This window comes from Carettochelys insculpta, chromosome 8 (genome assembly GCF_033958435.1).
Source record: "Carettochelys insculpta isolate YL-2023 chromosome 8, ASM3395843v1, whole genome shotgun sequence".
Taxonomy (NCBI): Eukaryota; Metazoa; Chordata; order Testudines; family Carettochelyidae; genus Carettochelys; species Carettochelys insculpta.
The window spans coordinates 976,813-992,364 of record NC_134144.1 but is presented as its reverse complement, the minus strand read 5'-3'; the positions used below and the strand labels follow the sequence as shown (position 1 = coordinate 992,364).

Sequence of the window (15,552 nt, the reverse complement as noted above, 5' to 3'; positions counted from 1 at the left end):
TAGAATCATAGGGCTGGAAGGGCCCTCAGGAGGTCATCTAGTCTATCCCCCTGCCTAAAGCAGGATTTACCCTAAATGAATCATCCCAGCCAGGACTTTGTCAAGCCGGGACGTAAAAACCTCTGGGGACGCAGACCCCACCACCTCTCCAGGTAACACATTCCAGTGCTTCACCACCCTCCTGGTAAAATAATTTTTCCCAATATCCAGCCTACACCTCTCCCTCTGTGACTTGAGGCCACTGCTCCTTGGTCTGCCATCCATCACTACAGAGAAAAGCCTCTCTCCATCCTCTTTCGAGCCGCCCTTCATGAAGTTGAAGGCTGCAATCAAATCGCCCCTCACTCTTCTGTTCTGCAAACTAAATAAGCCCACATCTCTCAGCCTCTCCTCATAGGTGATGCGCTCCAGCCCCTTAATCATTTTCACTGCTCACTGCTGGACCCACTGCAATGCATCCACGTCATTTGTATACTGGGGAGCCCAGAACTTGACTCAATACTCCAGATGAGGCCTCACCAATGATGAATAGAGGGGAATAACTTCTCTGGATCTATTGGAAATGCTCCTTCTAATGCACCCCAACAGGCTGTTAGCATTCTTGGCTACAAGGGCACACTGTTGACTCATATCCAATGTCTCATCCACCATAATCCCCAGGCCCTTTTCTGCTGCACTGCTACTTAGCCAGTCGGCACCCCATCTGTAACAATGCCTGGGATTCTTCCATCCCAACTGCAGGACTCTGAACTTGTCCTAGTTAAACCTCATCAGAGTTCTTTTGGCCTAATCCTCAAACTTATCTAGGTCACTCTGGACCCTATCCCTACCCGCCAACATATCGACTGTCCCCCTAGCTTAGTGATCATGTTAATAAGCGAGGGTCTGCTTTTCATAGTTCTGAGCTGACATGCATTGGGGCAAGTAACATCTTTGATATTAACTAACCCCCATTGGCCTTACAGCGCAGATTAGGGAATCTGCATCATTAAACCCTCATAGAAAAACAAACAATCACAGAACCAAAATCTAAAAGGTTAACACTGGTATAACACAGAAAGTTTCACTACACCAGAAACGTGCTACATACTTTTATACCACACAGCTATGTCTACACCAGAAGGTTTTGTCGGCAAAACCTGTGGAGTGTCCAGGTTCCTAAAGGCATTCTGTTGACAGTCGGCAGAACGCAGCACTTTTGTTGACAACTGTACCCTGCTCCCCACAAGGAATAAAGCCTCTGAGAAAGCCAATCTGGACATTCCAGGGGGGCCTCTGTTGATAGGCAGGGCATCCAGGACACAGGGCAGCCCTGTCTGCTGTGCTTCTGGTTGGCCATTTTGCTGAGAGCACGGCCAGGCAGTCTGGCCACTCTCTGTTGGTGAAGCAGATTGCTCTTATGGTCCATTTGGCAGTTTGGCTGCGATCTGCCAACAATGGTTTTGTTGGAAGATATCGTCTGACAAAAACTTATGTCGACAAATCCCTGTAGACATAGTCCCTGTGAAAAAGGGAAGATGATGCCAATAGTGAGGACAGCTCAGTGGTTTGAGCACTGGCCTGCTTAAACCCAGTGTTGTGAGATCAGTCCTTGAGAGTGCCATTTAGGGATCTAAGGCAAAATAGATTTAAAAAAAAAAAAAAAAAAAAAAAAAAGGAGGTGGTGGTGGGGCATCATGGGTCAGGTACAGCAGCCCGGGGTGATATGTTTGGGGAACAGCCGCCTGCTGCTGGACCCAGCCCCCCATGATCCTGCTTTCTTGGGGGTGGGGGAGCAATTCCCAGTACAGGAATCCCCTCTCCCACAGGAATCTCTCCTGACAGTCTCCCCACAGAGGCTGAGCCACACCACAGCCAGCCCAGTCCCTCAGCATCTGCACGGAGAGGTCTGCCTGCACCTCGGCATGGAATTCAGCAGCTGGGGATGGGACAGGGACCTGTTCCCCACCACTGCCTGGGTCTGGAATCCCAGCCCTGCTGAGCCCTGTGCTGTCAGGACGGGACCCTGCACCTCCTGCAAGGTGCCCTCCCCTGGGTGAGGGCCACAAACCCCTTGCTGGCTCTGGCTACGGGTAGCTACCAAAGTACCATCAGGTCCTTCTGGCCACTCGTCGAGGTCGCCCCCTATCAGCACCTCAGTAGGCAAGTGCTGGAGCACTCCCACTTCCTTAGGGCCCTACCTAGCCCTACATTTCAGAGGCACCTGGGTTACAGGTACCTTGAATGGGGTCCCATCTATGCCTCTCAGGGTCAGCTGGGTGCTGGGCACCATGCAGTTTGGGCCCCCATCAGTTCAGAGTGTTGACCGACACTGCCATTACAACAGTCAACATTAGAAGAAGTTGGAAAAATTCAAGAACATCTCTACAAGCATATATCTTAAAGGGGTGATCCAATTATTTGCTTCATAGGTTTTCCTGGCTTAGATATTAAACTATGCTCTGCAAGCATATTAGCAAGCACTAAAACCTAGCACGTATAGAGACGTGCAACCATAAGTTCAGATCATGCACCGGGCTGCTTGCTTCTGCAAACTTGAGCACAAGGTTGAGGGCTCCCAGACAGACACTTCAGTTTTACTGCTGTTTTGATTTACAACATTTCTTTACTCCCACTGCCCTAAAAGCTATCCATCCATAACCCTGAGCTATATAAACACCTTCTTGACATTCTAAGCAGCACTCTGTAGCCCAAAGAAACCCCCACAGTATCTTGTAAAACTTTTTCTTTTCACCAGCTGATGTGACTGACACATTTCGTTACCTTTCGTGTTAGTGGTACTTCTATTGGCACAGGAATCAACTCTGCCAGGAGGCACCCATAAAATGCCACCATAAACATCACAGGATCACTGTTAGGAAACACGAGAGCCACCTGCAACAAGATTTAACAAAGCCAGCATAAGACTTTGAGAGAGTTTTCTCAAAAATATATTTCCCATATATTGTTCAGGAGCATAACTAGCACTGGAGACATTTAAATAATGGTAATCCCCACAGTGTACACACATTTATCATTGGTTAGAAAGCCACATATATGCCATTCACTGGATCAAGCACACTGATCTTCCCGCTTGTAAATATATCAATACAATCTTCTTGAATCAAAGGATTCCACTTAGGTCACAAAGATGTTTAAAAAAAAAACCTCACCATTGCTTTAATCAGATTTTTTTCCCCCAGAAATTGTAAATAGAGTACTTTTTTTACCTATGGTACTGACATTACAAAGCTTTTTTAATCTCCCACAGACAAAGCCATTTCTGACCACCCTTTAATGTTGTTCACTATCTTTGTTTTACTAGCGGTACAGCAATTTCTATACAGTAAATGTCTGAAAAATGCCACGACTGTCTCAGTACTGGCCTTTTGTTTACTGTGATTCATTATGATTTCCAATACAAGGTGAAGAGAAAATTATGTACAAAATGGAATGACAGCTGCTTACTTTAGGGAAAAGCTGCCCTACTGTATATTTACTAGCCATTTTAATGTAACAGTGGTGTTTGGGATAATGAAGACACCATCATGTATATGGATTTCACATTGCCAGTATTAAGCCCAGTAGCTTCAGGACTTGACTGACTGTGCTAAGAGTTCACACTCCAGAGGGCCAAGTATAAAGTCTACTATTAAAAGGACTGAGAAACCAGAAAAAAAAGGTGGGGGGACATTATGAGCGTGAAGCACCAGCACATACTGTACCTGATTAGTTCTTCTGAACAGCTGTCTAACAGAATTAACCACACCTTCATGTCTGAAATACCATGTTACCCCAGCACAAATGAAGCATACATTTTTGGAGTAAGCATTTTAATAACACCTAATCATCTCCTTTAACCACATACCTACATGGATTCTCAAGGTAGGTTTCCAAAATCCTGGCACAATAACCACCATTTCAATAGTGTTGTTCAGTGCACAGCTGCACATATGTCGTGTCCATGAATTCTGGGGCAAGAAAGAGAGTGGCAAACAAACCTACTCTCACGCTTATTCAATCTTTTCCTGCACATTTGCCTTTCTTCTAACAGGCTCGGGCAGGTGGCAAGAACCAGTGAGACATACCAGGACGGCTGGACCACGGAGAGCTGGCCTGACTTAGAAGGTCCCTTACCTTTCCCCATGACACAGGAGGACACTGCCATGAAGCAGTAAGCTCTCTGTGGTGTTCCTGAGATACCCAAGTGGCAACAACAGTCAACATCCATGGGGTGGGGGGGAAGCAGACTGATGGGTAGGAGCATGCTCAAGGGCAGAGGCAGAAAGTGGGACCAGCACACTTCTTCAATCTCTGAGTCTGGAGCGACAACCCCACCTGCCCACCTCCAGCCCTGTCACTCTCCATTTATTAAACCAGCACCATGCACTATGTTTAGATTCGTCAGATGTGTGCGTGGGGGGGGAGTGGGGTGGTTTCAGAGGAGGAAAAAACCTCCTCTGAAACCTCCCAATACCCCACTCATGCCTCTGACGAAGCAGGTCTTTGCCCACAAAAGCTTATGCTCCAAAGTATCTGTTAGTCTATAAGGTGCCATGGGCCTTCTTGCTGTTTTTGAAGATACAGACTAACTCAGCCACCTCTCTGATGCTATGTTTAGATTGCAAGCTCTTTATTATAAGGATTTGTCTCCTTACTTGACTGTACCGCACCCATCAAAATGTTGGCCATCATATAAATAAAATATCAAAAATTCCCAAGAGAACTTGAATTCTAGAACACAGAGTTCCTTTTAGTCTTGATGTAAACATTATTCCAATCATATTCCAAAGCAGTACCAGCATGTAACTTACCCGGTCTCCAGGTTTGAGTAGTGGTTCATTCTTACTGGCTAGTTTGTTAAGAAGCGTATATGCTAACTTCAAGCTTCGGCTCCAGAGTTTGCCTAAGATTAGAGCACAGATGCAAGAAAACACATAAAGCTTTGAGAATAAAAAAGCAACAGGTTTAACTTTAAACACTGACTGGTGATTCTGGGGGCCCAACTGGGGACACCATGAAGGGCCCTGATTTTTACAAAGCAAACACCAAGTTCTGTCTGAAAATTAGGGACCTTTGAGGTGTTTCAAAGCTCCTAAATTATCTATAATGGAGTTACTGCACATCCTTATTGTGCGACTACTATGCATGAAAAACTACTGAGCAATTAATTCATCGAGCTAAGAGGGGAAGTGCTCATGGCTTCCAACACATCTACTTAAGAACTGCCTTTCAGCAAATTAGAATTTAATGACTAAATTAGCCCAAAATATTTGCCTGGAGTATTAAAATATATGGTAACCACCCTGTCAACCTTCCACTCTGTTGATGATGCATAAAAAAGGCAATTTCTCAAAATGACCCTTTGATGGCAATCTGCTAAACAAATCCTGAAAATGTAGAACTGGAAGAGACCGCAAAAGGTCATGTAGTCCAGTCTCCTGCAATGAGGCAGAACTAAGTAAGAACATAAGAACGGACACACTGGGTCCGACCAAAGATCCATCCAGCCCAGTATCCTGTCTTCTGACAGCAGCCCTGCCCAGGTGCCCCAGAGGGGATCAATCAATTATCCAGCGATCCACCTGCTGTTACCCATTCCCAGCTTCTCACAAAGGGGGCTAGGGACACCATCTTTGCCCATCCTGGTCAATAAACATTGCTGAACCTAGCCTCCATGAGCTCACCTAGCTCTTTTTTGAACCCTGTTATAGTCTTGGCCTTCACAACATCCTCTGGAAAAGGTGTTCTACAGATTGACTATGTTGCGTGAAGTACTTCCGTTTCTTTTAAGTCTGCTACATGTTAATTTCTTTTGGTGACCCTTAATTCTTGTGTTATGGGAAGGAATAAATAGTTCTTCTTTAACCAGTTTCTCAAAACCCTTATCCAGTTTCTCAAAACCCGTCATAATTTTACAGACCTCTATCATATCTCCTTAGTTATCACTTTTCCAAGCTAAAAAGTCCCAGTGTTATTCACCTATCCTCTTATGGCAGCCACGCCACATTGTAATCAGTTTGTTGCTCTTTTCTGAGCTTTTTCAAGCGCCAAGATATCTTTTTGACAGAAAGCAATCACATATAATACAGTATTCAAGACACAGGTGTACCATGAATTTATATAGAGACAATAAGATATTTCTTGACTTATTCTCTCTTTCAGTCCAAACATTCTGGTTGTAACAGATAGGTTAGAGCCCATCATTTCATACACATAGTTGGGATTACAGTTTCCAACATGCATTACTTTGCATTTATCTACATTGAATGTCATATTATCTAGCCACCCGACAGGCACTTGTCCAACTTGTTCTTCAAAACCACCAGAGACAATTGCACAGTGCCCTAGGTACGTTGTTCCAGTGCTTAACTTTCCTGACAGTTCAGAAGTTATTCCTAATGTCTAATCTCCCCTTCTGCAATTTTAGCCCATTACATCTTGTCCTCTCCTCAGGGGCTAAGGTGAATAACATACCACCCTCTCCTCTTTATAACAGCCCTTTACCTATTTAATGACTTTTGACCCTTGTCAGTCTTCTCCTCTCCAGACTAAACAATCCCAATTTTTGCAATCTTCCCTTACAGACCACATTTTCAAGATATATAATAATTGTTTTCTTCTCCTTCGTACTTCCTCCAATTTGCTCCTATCTTTCCTTAAGTGTGGTGATTAGAACTGGATACAATACACCAGCTGAGGCCTTATCAGCATGGTGCAGAGCAGAATTACTTCTCATGTATTGTTTACAACAGTCCTGCTAATACATCACAGAAAGTTGCTTCCCCCCCCCCCCCCGCAGCCCGGCCCCCAACAGTGTTACAGAGTTTACTCACATTTAGTCTGTGATCCATTAGAAACCCAGATCCTTTTCCGCAATACTCCATCCTAGGCAGTCATTATCCATTTCATATGAGAGCAACTGATTGTCTGATTATTGCTGCTCAAGCAGAGTACTTTGCATGTGTCTGAAGGCCTGGATCTTCTAGTTGGAGAGCTAAGGTCTGGTGTCAAGGCCTGAGGCCTTGGAGAAAGAGACCTGCATCTGTGCTTAGGTAACAAGGGATGCTCAGCCAGCCTCCGACAGGCTTGCCCTTCGCTGCTAGGGCCATAACCAAGTCAGTCACCTGCTGTGGTGTCCATGGAGCTGCTTCTTCTCTTTAGCCACTGGCACCACTGGGGGGTACTGATGGCTCTAACTACCCTTGTGCTCCCCAGAGTTGGGGACAGATCAGGCAGTTGACTTCAGTGGCACCCCATGAAACCCAAGAGTGGGCAAACAGCCTGACAAAGGTCCTCTTCCCACAATGGCCTCATCCTTTGGTGGTGAGGAGTTTCTCACCCAGTGCTTCTCCAGCACTGGCGAGGGAGAACAGCACTGGAGGTGTTCTTCACACCAATGCCCAAGTACCTGGCGTAGGGCCTGCTGCAGAGAGCTTTGCAGCAGGTGAAGTGCTGCCTCCATGTGGAGGTTTCACAAGGAAATGTTGTACTCAGTGTGTACCAGGTAAGCTTTACAAGTATCACAGAATGCTAGAATGAGAAGGGACCTCAAGGGGTCATCGAATCCAGTTCCCTGCCCTCTTTGCAGGACCAAACACCATCTAGATCATCCCTGATAGATGTCTGTCTAACCTGCTCTTAAATATTTCCAGCGATGGAGATTCCACAACCTCCCTCAGTAGCTTATTCCAGCGTTTAACCACCCTGACAGGTAGGAAGCTTTTCCCAATGTCCAATCGAAACCTCCCTGGCTGCAGTTTAAGCCTGCTGCTCCTTGTTCTATCGTCACAGGCCAAGGAGAACAATTTTTCTCCCTCCTCCTTGTAACCCTCTTTGAGGTACTTTAAAACCGCTGTCATGCCCCCTTTAAATCTTCTCTTTTCTAAACTAAACAAGCCCAGTTCTTTCAGTCGTCCCTCAGAGGTCATGTTCTCTAGACCGTTAATCATTCTTGTTGCTCTTCTCTGGACCTCTTCCAATTTCTCCACATCTTCCTTGAAATGGGGTGCCCAGAACTGGACACAATACTCCAACTGAGGCTAATGAGCGCTAAGTAGAGCCAAAGAATGACTTACTGTGTCTTGCTGACAACGCTCCTGTTAATACATCCCAGAATCACATTTGCTTTTTTGACAACAGCACCATACTGTTGACTCATGTTTAGCTTGTTGTCCTCTATGAGTATGGCACCAGTCGTTCGTATGGGCTTCCCCCTAAAGCCTCAGGCAGCTCTCATAGGGATCAATGAGTAACACTAGGCTGCTGCATTGTGAGCATGACCTGAAGCTGTGAGAGTGGAGTATGCCCTGCATGGGGATGAAGTCCCAGCTGGAACTCCAAGTACTCCAATTTAAAACTACAAATACTATGAAGAGATTAGGTAAAACAAAGCTCTATGAAGAACTGCTACATTTCTGAAGGGGAAGACAAGGCACTCCAGCCAACCACCACAGGCAGAAAGAACGAACTGAGAGGGCATAGGATCAGTGGTGCCCAATATACCAGTGCATGAGTACTTAGAATGGAACAGACATGAACAAGGACTCAAATCCCTTTGGTCAGATGCTTTTTAAGAAATACTTCCAGTTCACTGATACAGCAAAGTTTCTTACCCCATGATTAAGCTCCCTTTAACATATTCTGAATTATGCAACTTCTGTTCTAAGCAATCGTGAACAAACTGTACATACTCCAGATGTATCTACTTTCCAAATCTTAGGCAGACACTTTGTTCTAGTCATCTTCCCCCTTGAACTCAACATACATCAAAACCTCACACAGGACAGCTGCCTTTAGTCTGCTCTTTCCCCGATACAGGCCAATGAAGCGCTATGCTTATTGCTGATAAAGCCGCTTATTGAAAAAACAGCACAGATCCCTCCTCCAAAATACTATTGGTTTCTTTTTTATGACACAGTGAACATTTAATGGTCCAGAATATCACAATCCACACGTACAGGGGAGTCTCAAAGGTGGCAAAGCAACCGTCTGTGCTCAGCAAAATGGTCTTTTACACCGAGTGAAACAAACAGCTCTTTCTCAAACAACCAGCTCTTCCTTTTCTATTTGTATTAATACAGGTACCAAAGTCAATACTTGCCATAAGTAAGTGTGTAGATGGCTTTCCCAGTTGTATCCAATGCAGTCAAGCAAGGGGCTTTTGGCTGGGTGGTCCCCCAGCGTTGCAGAGCAGCTAGGAGCGATGGGGGCCAGTTGGTAACCACACCTAAGGGTTCGCCTTTAAGTACAGTCATCTGACCGCCCTCTGGCTTTGGCTGATTTGGGTCAGGCTGTTGTACTAAACAAAAGGAACACAAAAATTACAATATTTTACTCTTGAAATGCACACATCTCCGGAGTCAGTTCTACCCCTCCATCCCTCACAGCTGTCATGGCTTCATTTCACCTTTACAAAGATATTTTTAATAAGGCTCTGGGTTGTCAGGAAGGATTTACCTTAGCTGGCATTTTTAAATTCTAAATCTTCTATTTTACAAGACCTGGACAGCTGGTTAGTGATCTTGAATCCCAAGCTCCCCCCACAGTTCTGTGGTGGGAAAAAGACACTTTTGCTGACACATCTTCTGGTTGTTTACATAGTCTCGGCTAAGTTAGTGCAGCGGTAGCATTTGGCAATCACATGGATGCTCTTTTTTTGGGCCCCAAGTTCCCAAATAACGATGCTAAAGGTTTGAGAAGACCAGGTGACAGGCAGGATAAGCATGATTGTGTATCAAAAGCTGCACCAATAAGTTGCTTCTGTTTTTATGGCAAATCTATGCTACTGTACTATATTCAGCACACCTGCACTGCTGTAGCATGTCTTATTAGGACATGCTATGCCAATGGAAGAGTACTTTCCTGTTGGCATAATTACTTCACCTCTGCAAAAGGATATGTCTATACTTACTGGAAGGTTGACTTAATTGTGGTCGATCTTCCAGGGTTCAATTTAGCATACCTCATAGGGAGGCACTAAATCAAACCCATCAGGGCTCTACAGTCAACCTGGCACTCCTCACTGTTGCAAGGCATAAGGAGGTCATGGGACTGTGTCTACTCTCAACCATCTGCTGTGGGGATGGCCAGAAAAAAAAAATCAATCTATGATATGTCCATTTCAGCTGTGCAACAGTCATAGCTGGAACTGCATATCTTAAATCAACTTTTCAACACAGCATAGACTTGGACATAGAAGGCAGCTGTGTCAGTGGGAGAGCCCCTCCTGCCAGCATGGCATCAGGTGGACAGCACTTTACATCAATGCAGCTTATGTCACTCAGGGAGGTGGGGTGTTTTCTCTTCTTCCCCACTGCCACATGACAATGTAAGTTATATCCTCTTAAGCGGCAGTGTAGACAAGTCCTTAGATATTAATTATAATAAAAAAAAAGTCATGAGGCTCGGAGTTTGAGAATATCTGACATTCCTATTTTAAGTTAAAAAACAGAAAAACTGCACACACATGCAGATTCTCTTTACTCATCATATTATATCACTGTCAGTCTTCCAGTATTGAATATTTTCAATAAAACCATCACTTGCAAGGCCAACATTAAAGGTAAATGTGTCATGAATTTCTGAACATGTGCAAACATTGGAAAAAACAGTATTACAAGTTGAATTATAATGGTCACAACTGGTAGGCCTACTATTAAAAACATTAAACATGAAATATGAAATTTGCACAAATGAAAACTTTATTTTGTGACATCTAGCAGCACTAATATAAAAAATTAAAATAATATTAATTTAATTAAGATCTGTGATATTCTATGCTAGTACAGGCACAAGGTCTGATTGCCTGAAATATTGGACATACCATAATTTGTTTTGTACTTGGAAAAGACAAGAAAGGTAAACAATAAGCTGTCAAGGAATGCCAAATTTGCCATGATGTAAGCCAACAGCTTTGGAAATTTTGTTACATGCTATTTAAAGATGAAGAAATCCCTCCCCTCATTCAGCTTATGGAGACAATCAAAACACTGGGGATATTAATTATCGTTCTTTCACAGCTACTACCTTCCAGTAGTTCTTCAAAATCATCAACAAAGAACTCTTTCAAAGGTGGGCGCTTTGGTCTTTTCAAGGTGTTTAGAAGCTGCTGGATCTTTGAGGAAACTCTACTATTCACTGGAACACCTGTCAAATTCATACAAAGAACACACAGCAGTATTAGATATATCGTCCCCCCTCCACCAAACAGAACCCATCACCTGTCTGGTGACATCCCCCTACACTGAGGAGCACATTTACCCTGTGTAGTGAAATAGTGATTGAAAAAGGCAGTTGGCCTGTTTGAAAAAAAGATTTTTCATTAACAGCTTTAAGAGAATACTAAGGGTGCTTTAAAGCAATGCTATTTATTAGCTGTTTGCCTGCTCTATGTGCCTTCTGATCACTTAATTCAGCTGCAAACAATGCTGACTTTACAAAGTTGGATAATACACCTGAGTAATGGTTGAGGATTAACAGGGGATAATCAGTTTGTTTAATATAGGATGAAGGAAATTTAATGCACCTAGATTTATTCAACTTCAAAATGTAAAAGGACAAAAGAGTTGGTCTTTTTTTAATTGAGTGAGATTTAAAGGTTTCACAGCACTCCCCTCCCCATACTAATTAGTACAATACAACACTAGACATAAGAGTTGACTTTTTTTTGGTATTGCTTACTTCAGTTTGGCAATTTACAAGTTTACGGTTCAATATAAAATGATGTTTTAGAAGCTCAAAATGCTATCTGATTACACTGACATTTCAAACCCTCTGCTGGAAGGATGGTGGCAACTAAACAAAATAATGCAGGCCAAAGTTATAAAGTGGTGCAGTAAATGTGCCATGCTTACCCTCATTGGCCTTGGGAAAAAACCCTATGAACATATTGGAATTAACCCCGTAATACAGTAGCCCCAACCAGATGGTGATAATACATCTGGTGCTGAGAAAGCAAAGAATCAGGTGCCAAGAAAAAAAACACAGGTGAGGGAATGCACACCTCTGTACCATTCCCTGACCAAGTGACACGTTAGCTTTGAACAAAGTTACTGGCTTTCCCCGTCACTGCTACTGAAGCTCATGAATGGGAAAAGAAGGGGGCTGAGCTGACGAAGACAGAATACATGATCCCCCAAAAGGGGGGGTGGAACTGAGCGTCATAAGGCACACGGTTCACAAAACATCGCTCCTGTCAACTTCATGTCTGACTCTTCTGCTCTATAAGAACAGTTGCAACCCTCTCTCTCTCTGATCCCCTACGGTTCCATTCCTGCCATATACACAGTGCAAGGAGATTATCCAAATATTACTGAGGAGAGTCTAATTGGAAAGCTGTAACCACTGCTGGCATGAATAACCAGCAATACAGTACCCTATGGTCCAATGCATATGCAAATCAGGAACCATGCCAAATACTATATGGACCCTCTGTTCTATTCAGTGACGCAGCAGAGTGGTCAGGTGTTGGGAGAGCAGAATCATTTTGACATTCACCATCTGCAGTTTCTAGAATGCTGCTGTTGTAGCCCCTGGGCATTCCTCGTACGGATGCTACTTGGGGTCGCTCGTGATGCAAGTGTTCTACTAGACCTGTGGTTACGTCAGGAGGAGCAGAGTGGTTATCTGTGAGGGTATAAGAAACAGACACAGAAGGCACAAACATCTTAGTTATTAATACACAAAGTTGCCTCTCACTAAACACTTATTCCTTCCCAGCAGAGCCCCATTCCCAGGCCAGACAAATAAAAAGAATGACAACACAGAGAGAGAGAGAAAGAGAGAGAGAAAATACTGCAGCAGACAGTTGCTCTGGGACTGATCAGAGCAAGTTTTGATGGGTAGCCAAGTTCCTTCCTCTCAGGCAATCTGATCACTTTGGAGTAAAGCTAAAGGGAACCCACTGAGCATGAACAGAAGGAAAGAGGCAGCCTCTGGTCCAGATGGCAGAAGGAGGTTGCTCCTAGAATGCGGACTAGGAAAGGAAAAGACCGAGTCAGGCACTGCAGGGAGCCTCCTACAAGGAAGAGCAGGGAGTTGTAAGAAAAGGTCCCTGGTACTGCAGCAAATGCTGATTTTAGATCTCAGACACGCATTCGTGGGGAGACCTAGAAAGCTAAGGACCAAACAGGAGATGCAAATGCAGCACAATTAAACCTGATTTAAGGAGAGATTTCCATAACCAGGTGTGTGGTTCCTTTACAGGAGTGTGTGGCCCCTCTGTGGTTAGCTCCTGAATAGATTAGAAAGGGGTAACCAGGCCTTCTTATTTGTGTTATGCCTCAAAACCACTCCTGTGTGTTCACTCACAACAGCCACTACTGGTCTTACGTTCTCTCCGCTAGACTGAGGGAAGCTCCTTGGTTATTTTGTGACTCCTGTTCGAGTTTCATTTTTCACCAGACCCACTGAATGTTAGAGGCCCACATGGCTTTAACAGCTGGAGAGCCTTCAGCATTTGCCTACAGAGATTATAATACAGTTGTCACAGCTACGAACACTTGACATTTCTGGGTTCCAATGCTCACTGGGGAGTAGGCTTGGGCCTACGTAAGACAAGAGGGTCAGTTACCATCTGATGGGATAAATCTGGTTTAAGATTTGGCAGGCATAAGATGACAGGATACACATTCTGCACCATTTATACACATTTTAATTTTAAAGAGAGAAAGCAGGGGTGCCCCAGGATGAAGCTGCTGAAACAGCTTCTAAGGTTAATGGCCGGAATGCATGTGCAAGGCTGAAGCTCAGGCATGGCTTCTTATGTGGGACAACTCCTCATGTGCACACTGGGCTAAGCTGAGAAGTGAAGCGACCGAAAACTGTCCACCAACAACCAGCATGTGACAACTGAGATCATACTAGGCAGCAGTAAAAAACTTATCTACAATTACACTGTTAAGTTCCAAAGTAAACTGTCCATGGGGATGATCGTGATAGTTTTAATTCTGCAGAGCTGTTTCCATTTGCCTGCAGAGTGAGGATGACAAGACTGCAGCAGTTGTATTCAGTTCAGAGGTGTTCAAACCACAAGAGCCAGATACTTCCCCCCCCATTAAAGTTTAGATTCCAGAGCCCAATTTCTGGGCACACTCAGGATCAAAGAACACACTGGACTTTGGTCATAACTTGGCGGTTTGCATCTGTTAGATGTGCCCACTAAAATGGTCCAGAGGGAGATCACAATCACTGTTTAAAAGTTAACACTGTATAAAGGCTAATGGAAGTAAACAAAACAGCAACAGAAAGTGGAGTCAGAGTGCAAATGAAACAAATGTGAAGTGTAAACGTATCTATATGGCCACAAAACCAGGGCTCAATTCAGTCTTAGAGGAAACACCCGGACGGAAAAGGGGGAAGGGAGGACAAAGGTAGCTCTGTTCTCATGCCTACTGAGATTCTTAATATTTGTTGAAAATAGTTCCAAAGGGGCCACTTGCAAAGGTAGTCGTTTGTAAGAGACCAGTTCGCAGTAACAGCTTGTAAGAGCTACTACTGTATTATATAAGTTGTGTTCACAGGGACAAAATCCTGAAATGTTGGAGAGCAATATTTAGTCAGTCACTCTCCCCAGCCAGCCTACACTGAAATGGACAACAACTTGTGGTAACAATATGAAATCTGAATTATCAAACCATTTTAAAAGGTTTAAGTATTCATAGTGTTCTTGCCAGCCAGTTAAAGTCGCATGGATTGGATGAATGGACAACAAGGTGGATAGAAAGCTGGCTAGACTGAGAGGTTCAGTAGATCATGATTAGTGGTTCAATGTCTCGTTGGCACTCTGCTTGATAGAGGCTGCCACCAGGATCAGTCCTGGGGCTGGTTTTGTTCAACGTCATTAGTGATCTGGATGATGGGACGATTATAAGCAAGTCTGCAGATGACACTAAAGGGGTGGAGAGGCAGATACACTGGAGGGAAGGGATAGGGTTCAGAGTGACCTTAAGTTGGAGGACTGGGCCAAAAGAAATATGTGGAGGTTCAACAAGGACAAGTGCAGAGTCCTGCACTTAGGATGGAAGAATCCCATGCACTGCTGCAGGCTGGGAACCAAATCTAGTTCTGCAAAAAAGGACGTGGGGATTACAGTGGACCAGAAGCTCCATGAGTAAACTAAGTGTCCTTGTTGCCAAGAAGGATAATGGCATATTGGGAAGCATTAGTAGAAGCGTAACAAGCAGATCAAAGGAAGTGATTAAGGCCAGTTTTGACAAAGCCCTGGATGGGATTATTTACTTGAGATTGATCCTGCTTTGAGCAGGAGTTGGACCTGATGACCTTCTGATGTTTCTTCCAAGCCTAATGTTCCAATGATGACAGAACTTTGAGTATGTGTCCTGTTGTACCCAGTATTGGCTGCTTTATTAGAAACAGGAACATTCTTCAATAAAACATTAAAACATTGGCAATGTAAACACACAACGTAACTGCAAGACAGGAAAACAATCAAACGTACATATGAGACTCCTGCTAGAACATTAATGCACAAAACTCATGTTTTTAAACATACAGAATCAAAACTTGAGTGACAATGTCTTGCATAGCCCACGATCCCTGACTTTATCATCA

The 15,552-nt window shown here is 44.0% G+C and overlaps 1 protein-coding gene across 7 annotated transcripts in view; it reads right to left on the bottom strand.

The window, feature by feature from the left end:
* The window catches only part of DIP2A (disco interacting protein 2 homolog A), a 167,865-nt gene that overhangs the window by 70,002 nt on the left and 82,311 nt on the right, over positions 1-15,552 (bottom strand). For 5 of the 7 annotated variants that reach the window (XR_012646329.1, XR_012646330.1, XM_075000617.1 and 2 more), the window contains 5 exons: positions 12,478-12,606; positions 11,008-11,127; positions 9,083-9,280; positions 4,794-4,885; positions 2,764-2,874 (listed from right to left, as the gene is read on the bottom strand). Coding sequence is in view for 5 of the 7 variants with exons in the window: in XM_075000617.1 (XP_074856718.1) it covers positions 2,764-2,874; positions 4,794-4,885; positions 9,083-9,280; positions 11,008-11,127; positions 12,478-12,606 (650 nt within the window). In the remaining 2 variants the exon portion in view is untranslated. The remainder of the gene's footprint in view (positions 1-2,763; positions 2,875-4,793; positions 4,886-9,082; positions 9,281-11,007; positions 11,128-12,477; positions 12,607-15,552) is intronic. The other 2 variants (XM_075000618.1, XM_075000622.1) reach the window with 1 other exon arrangement.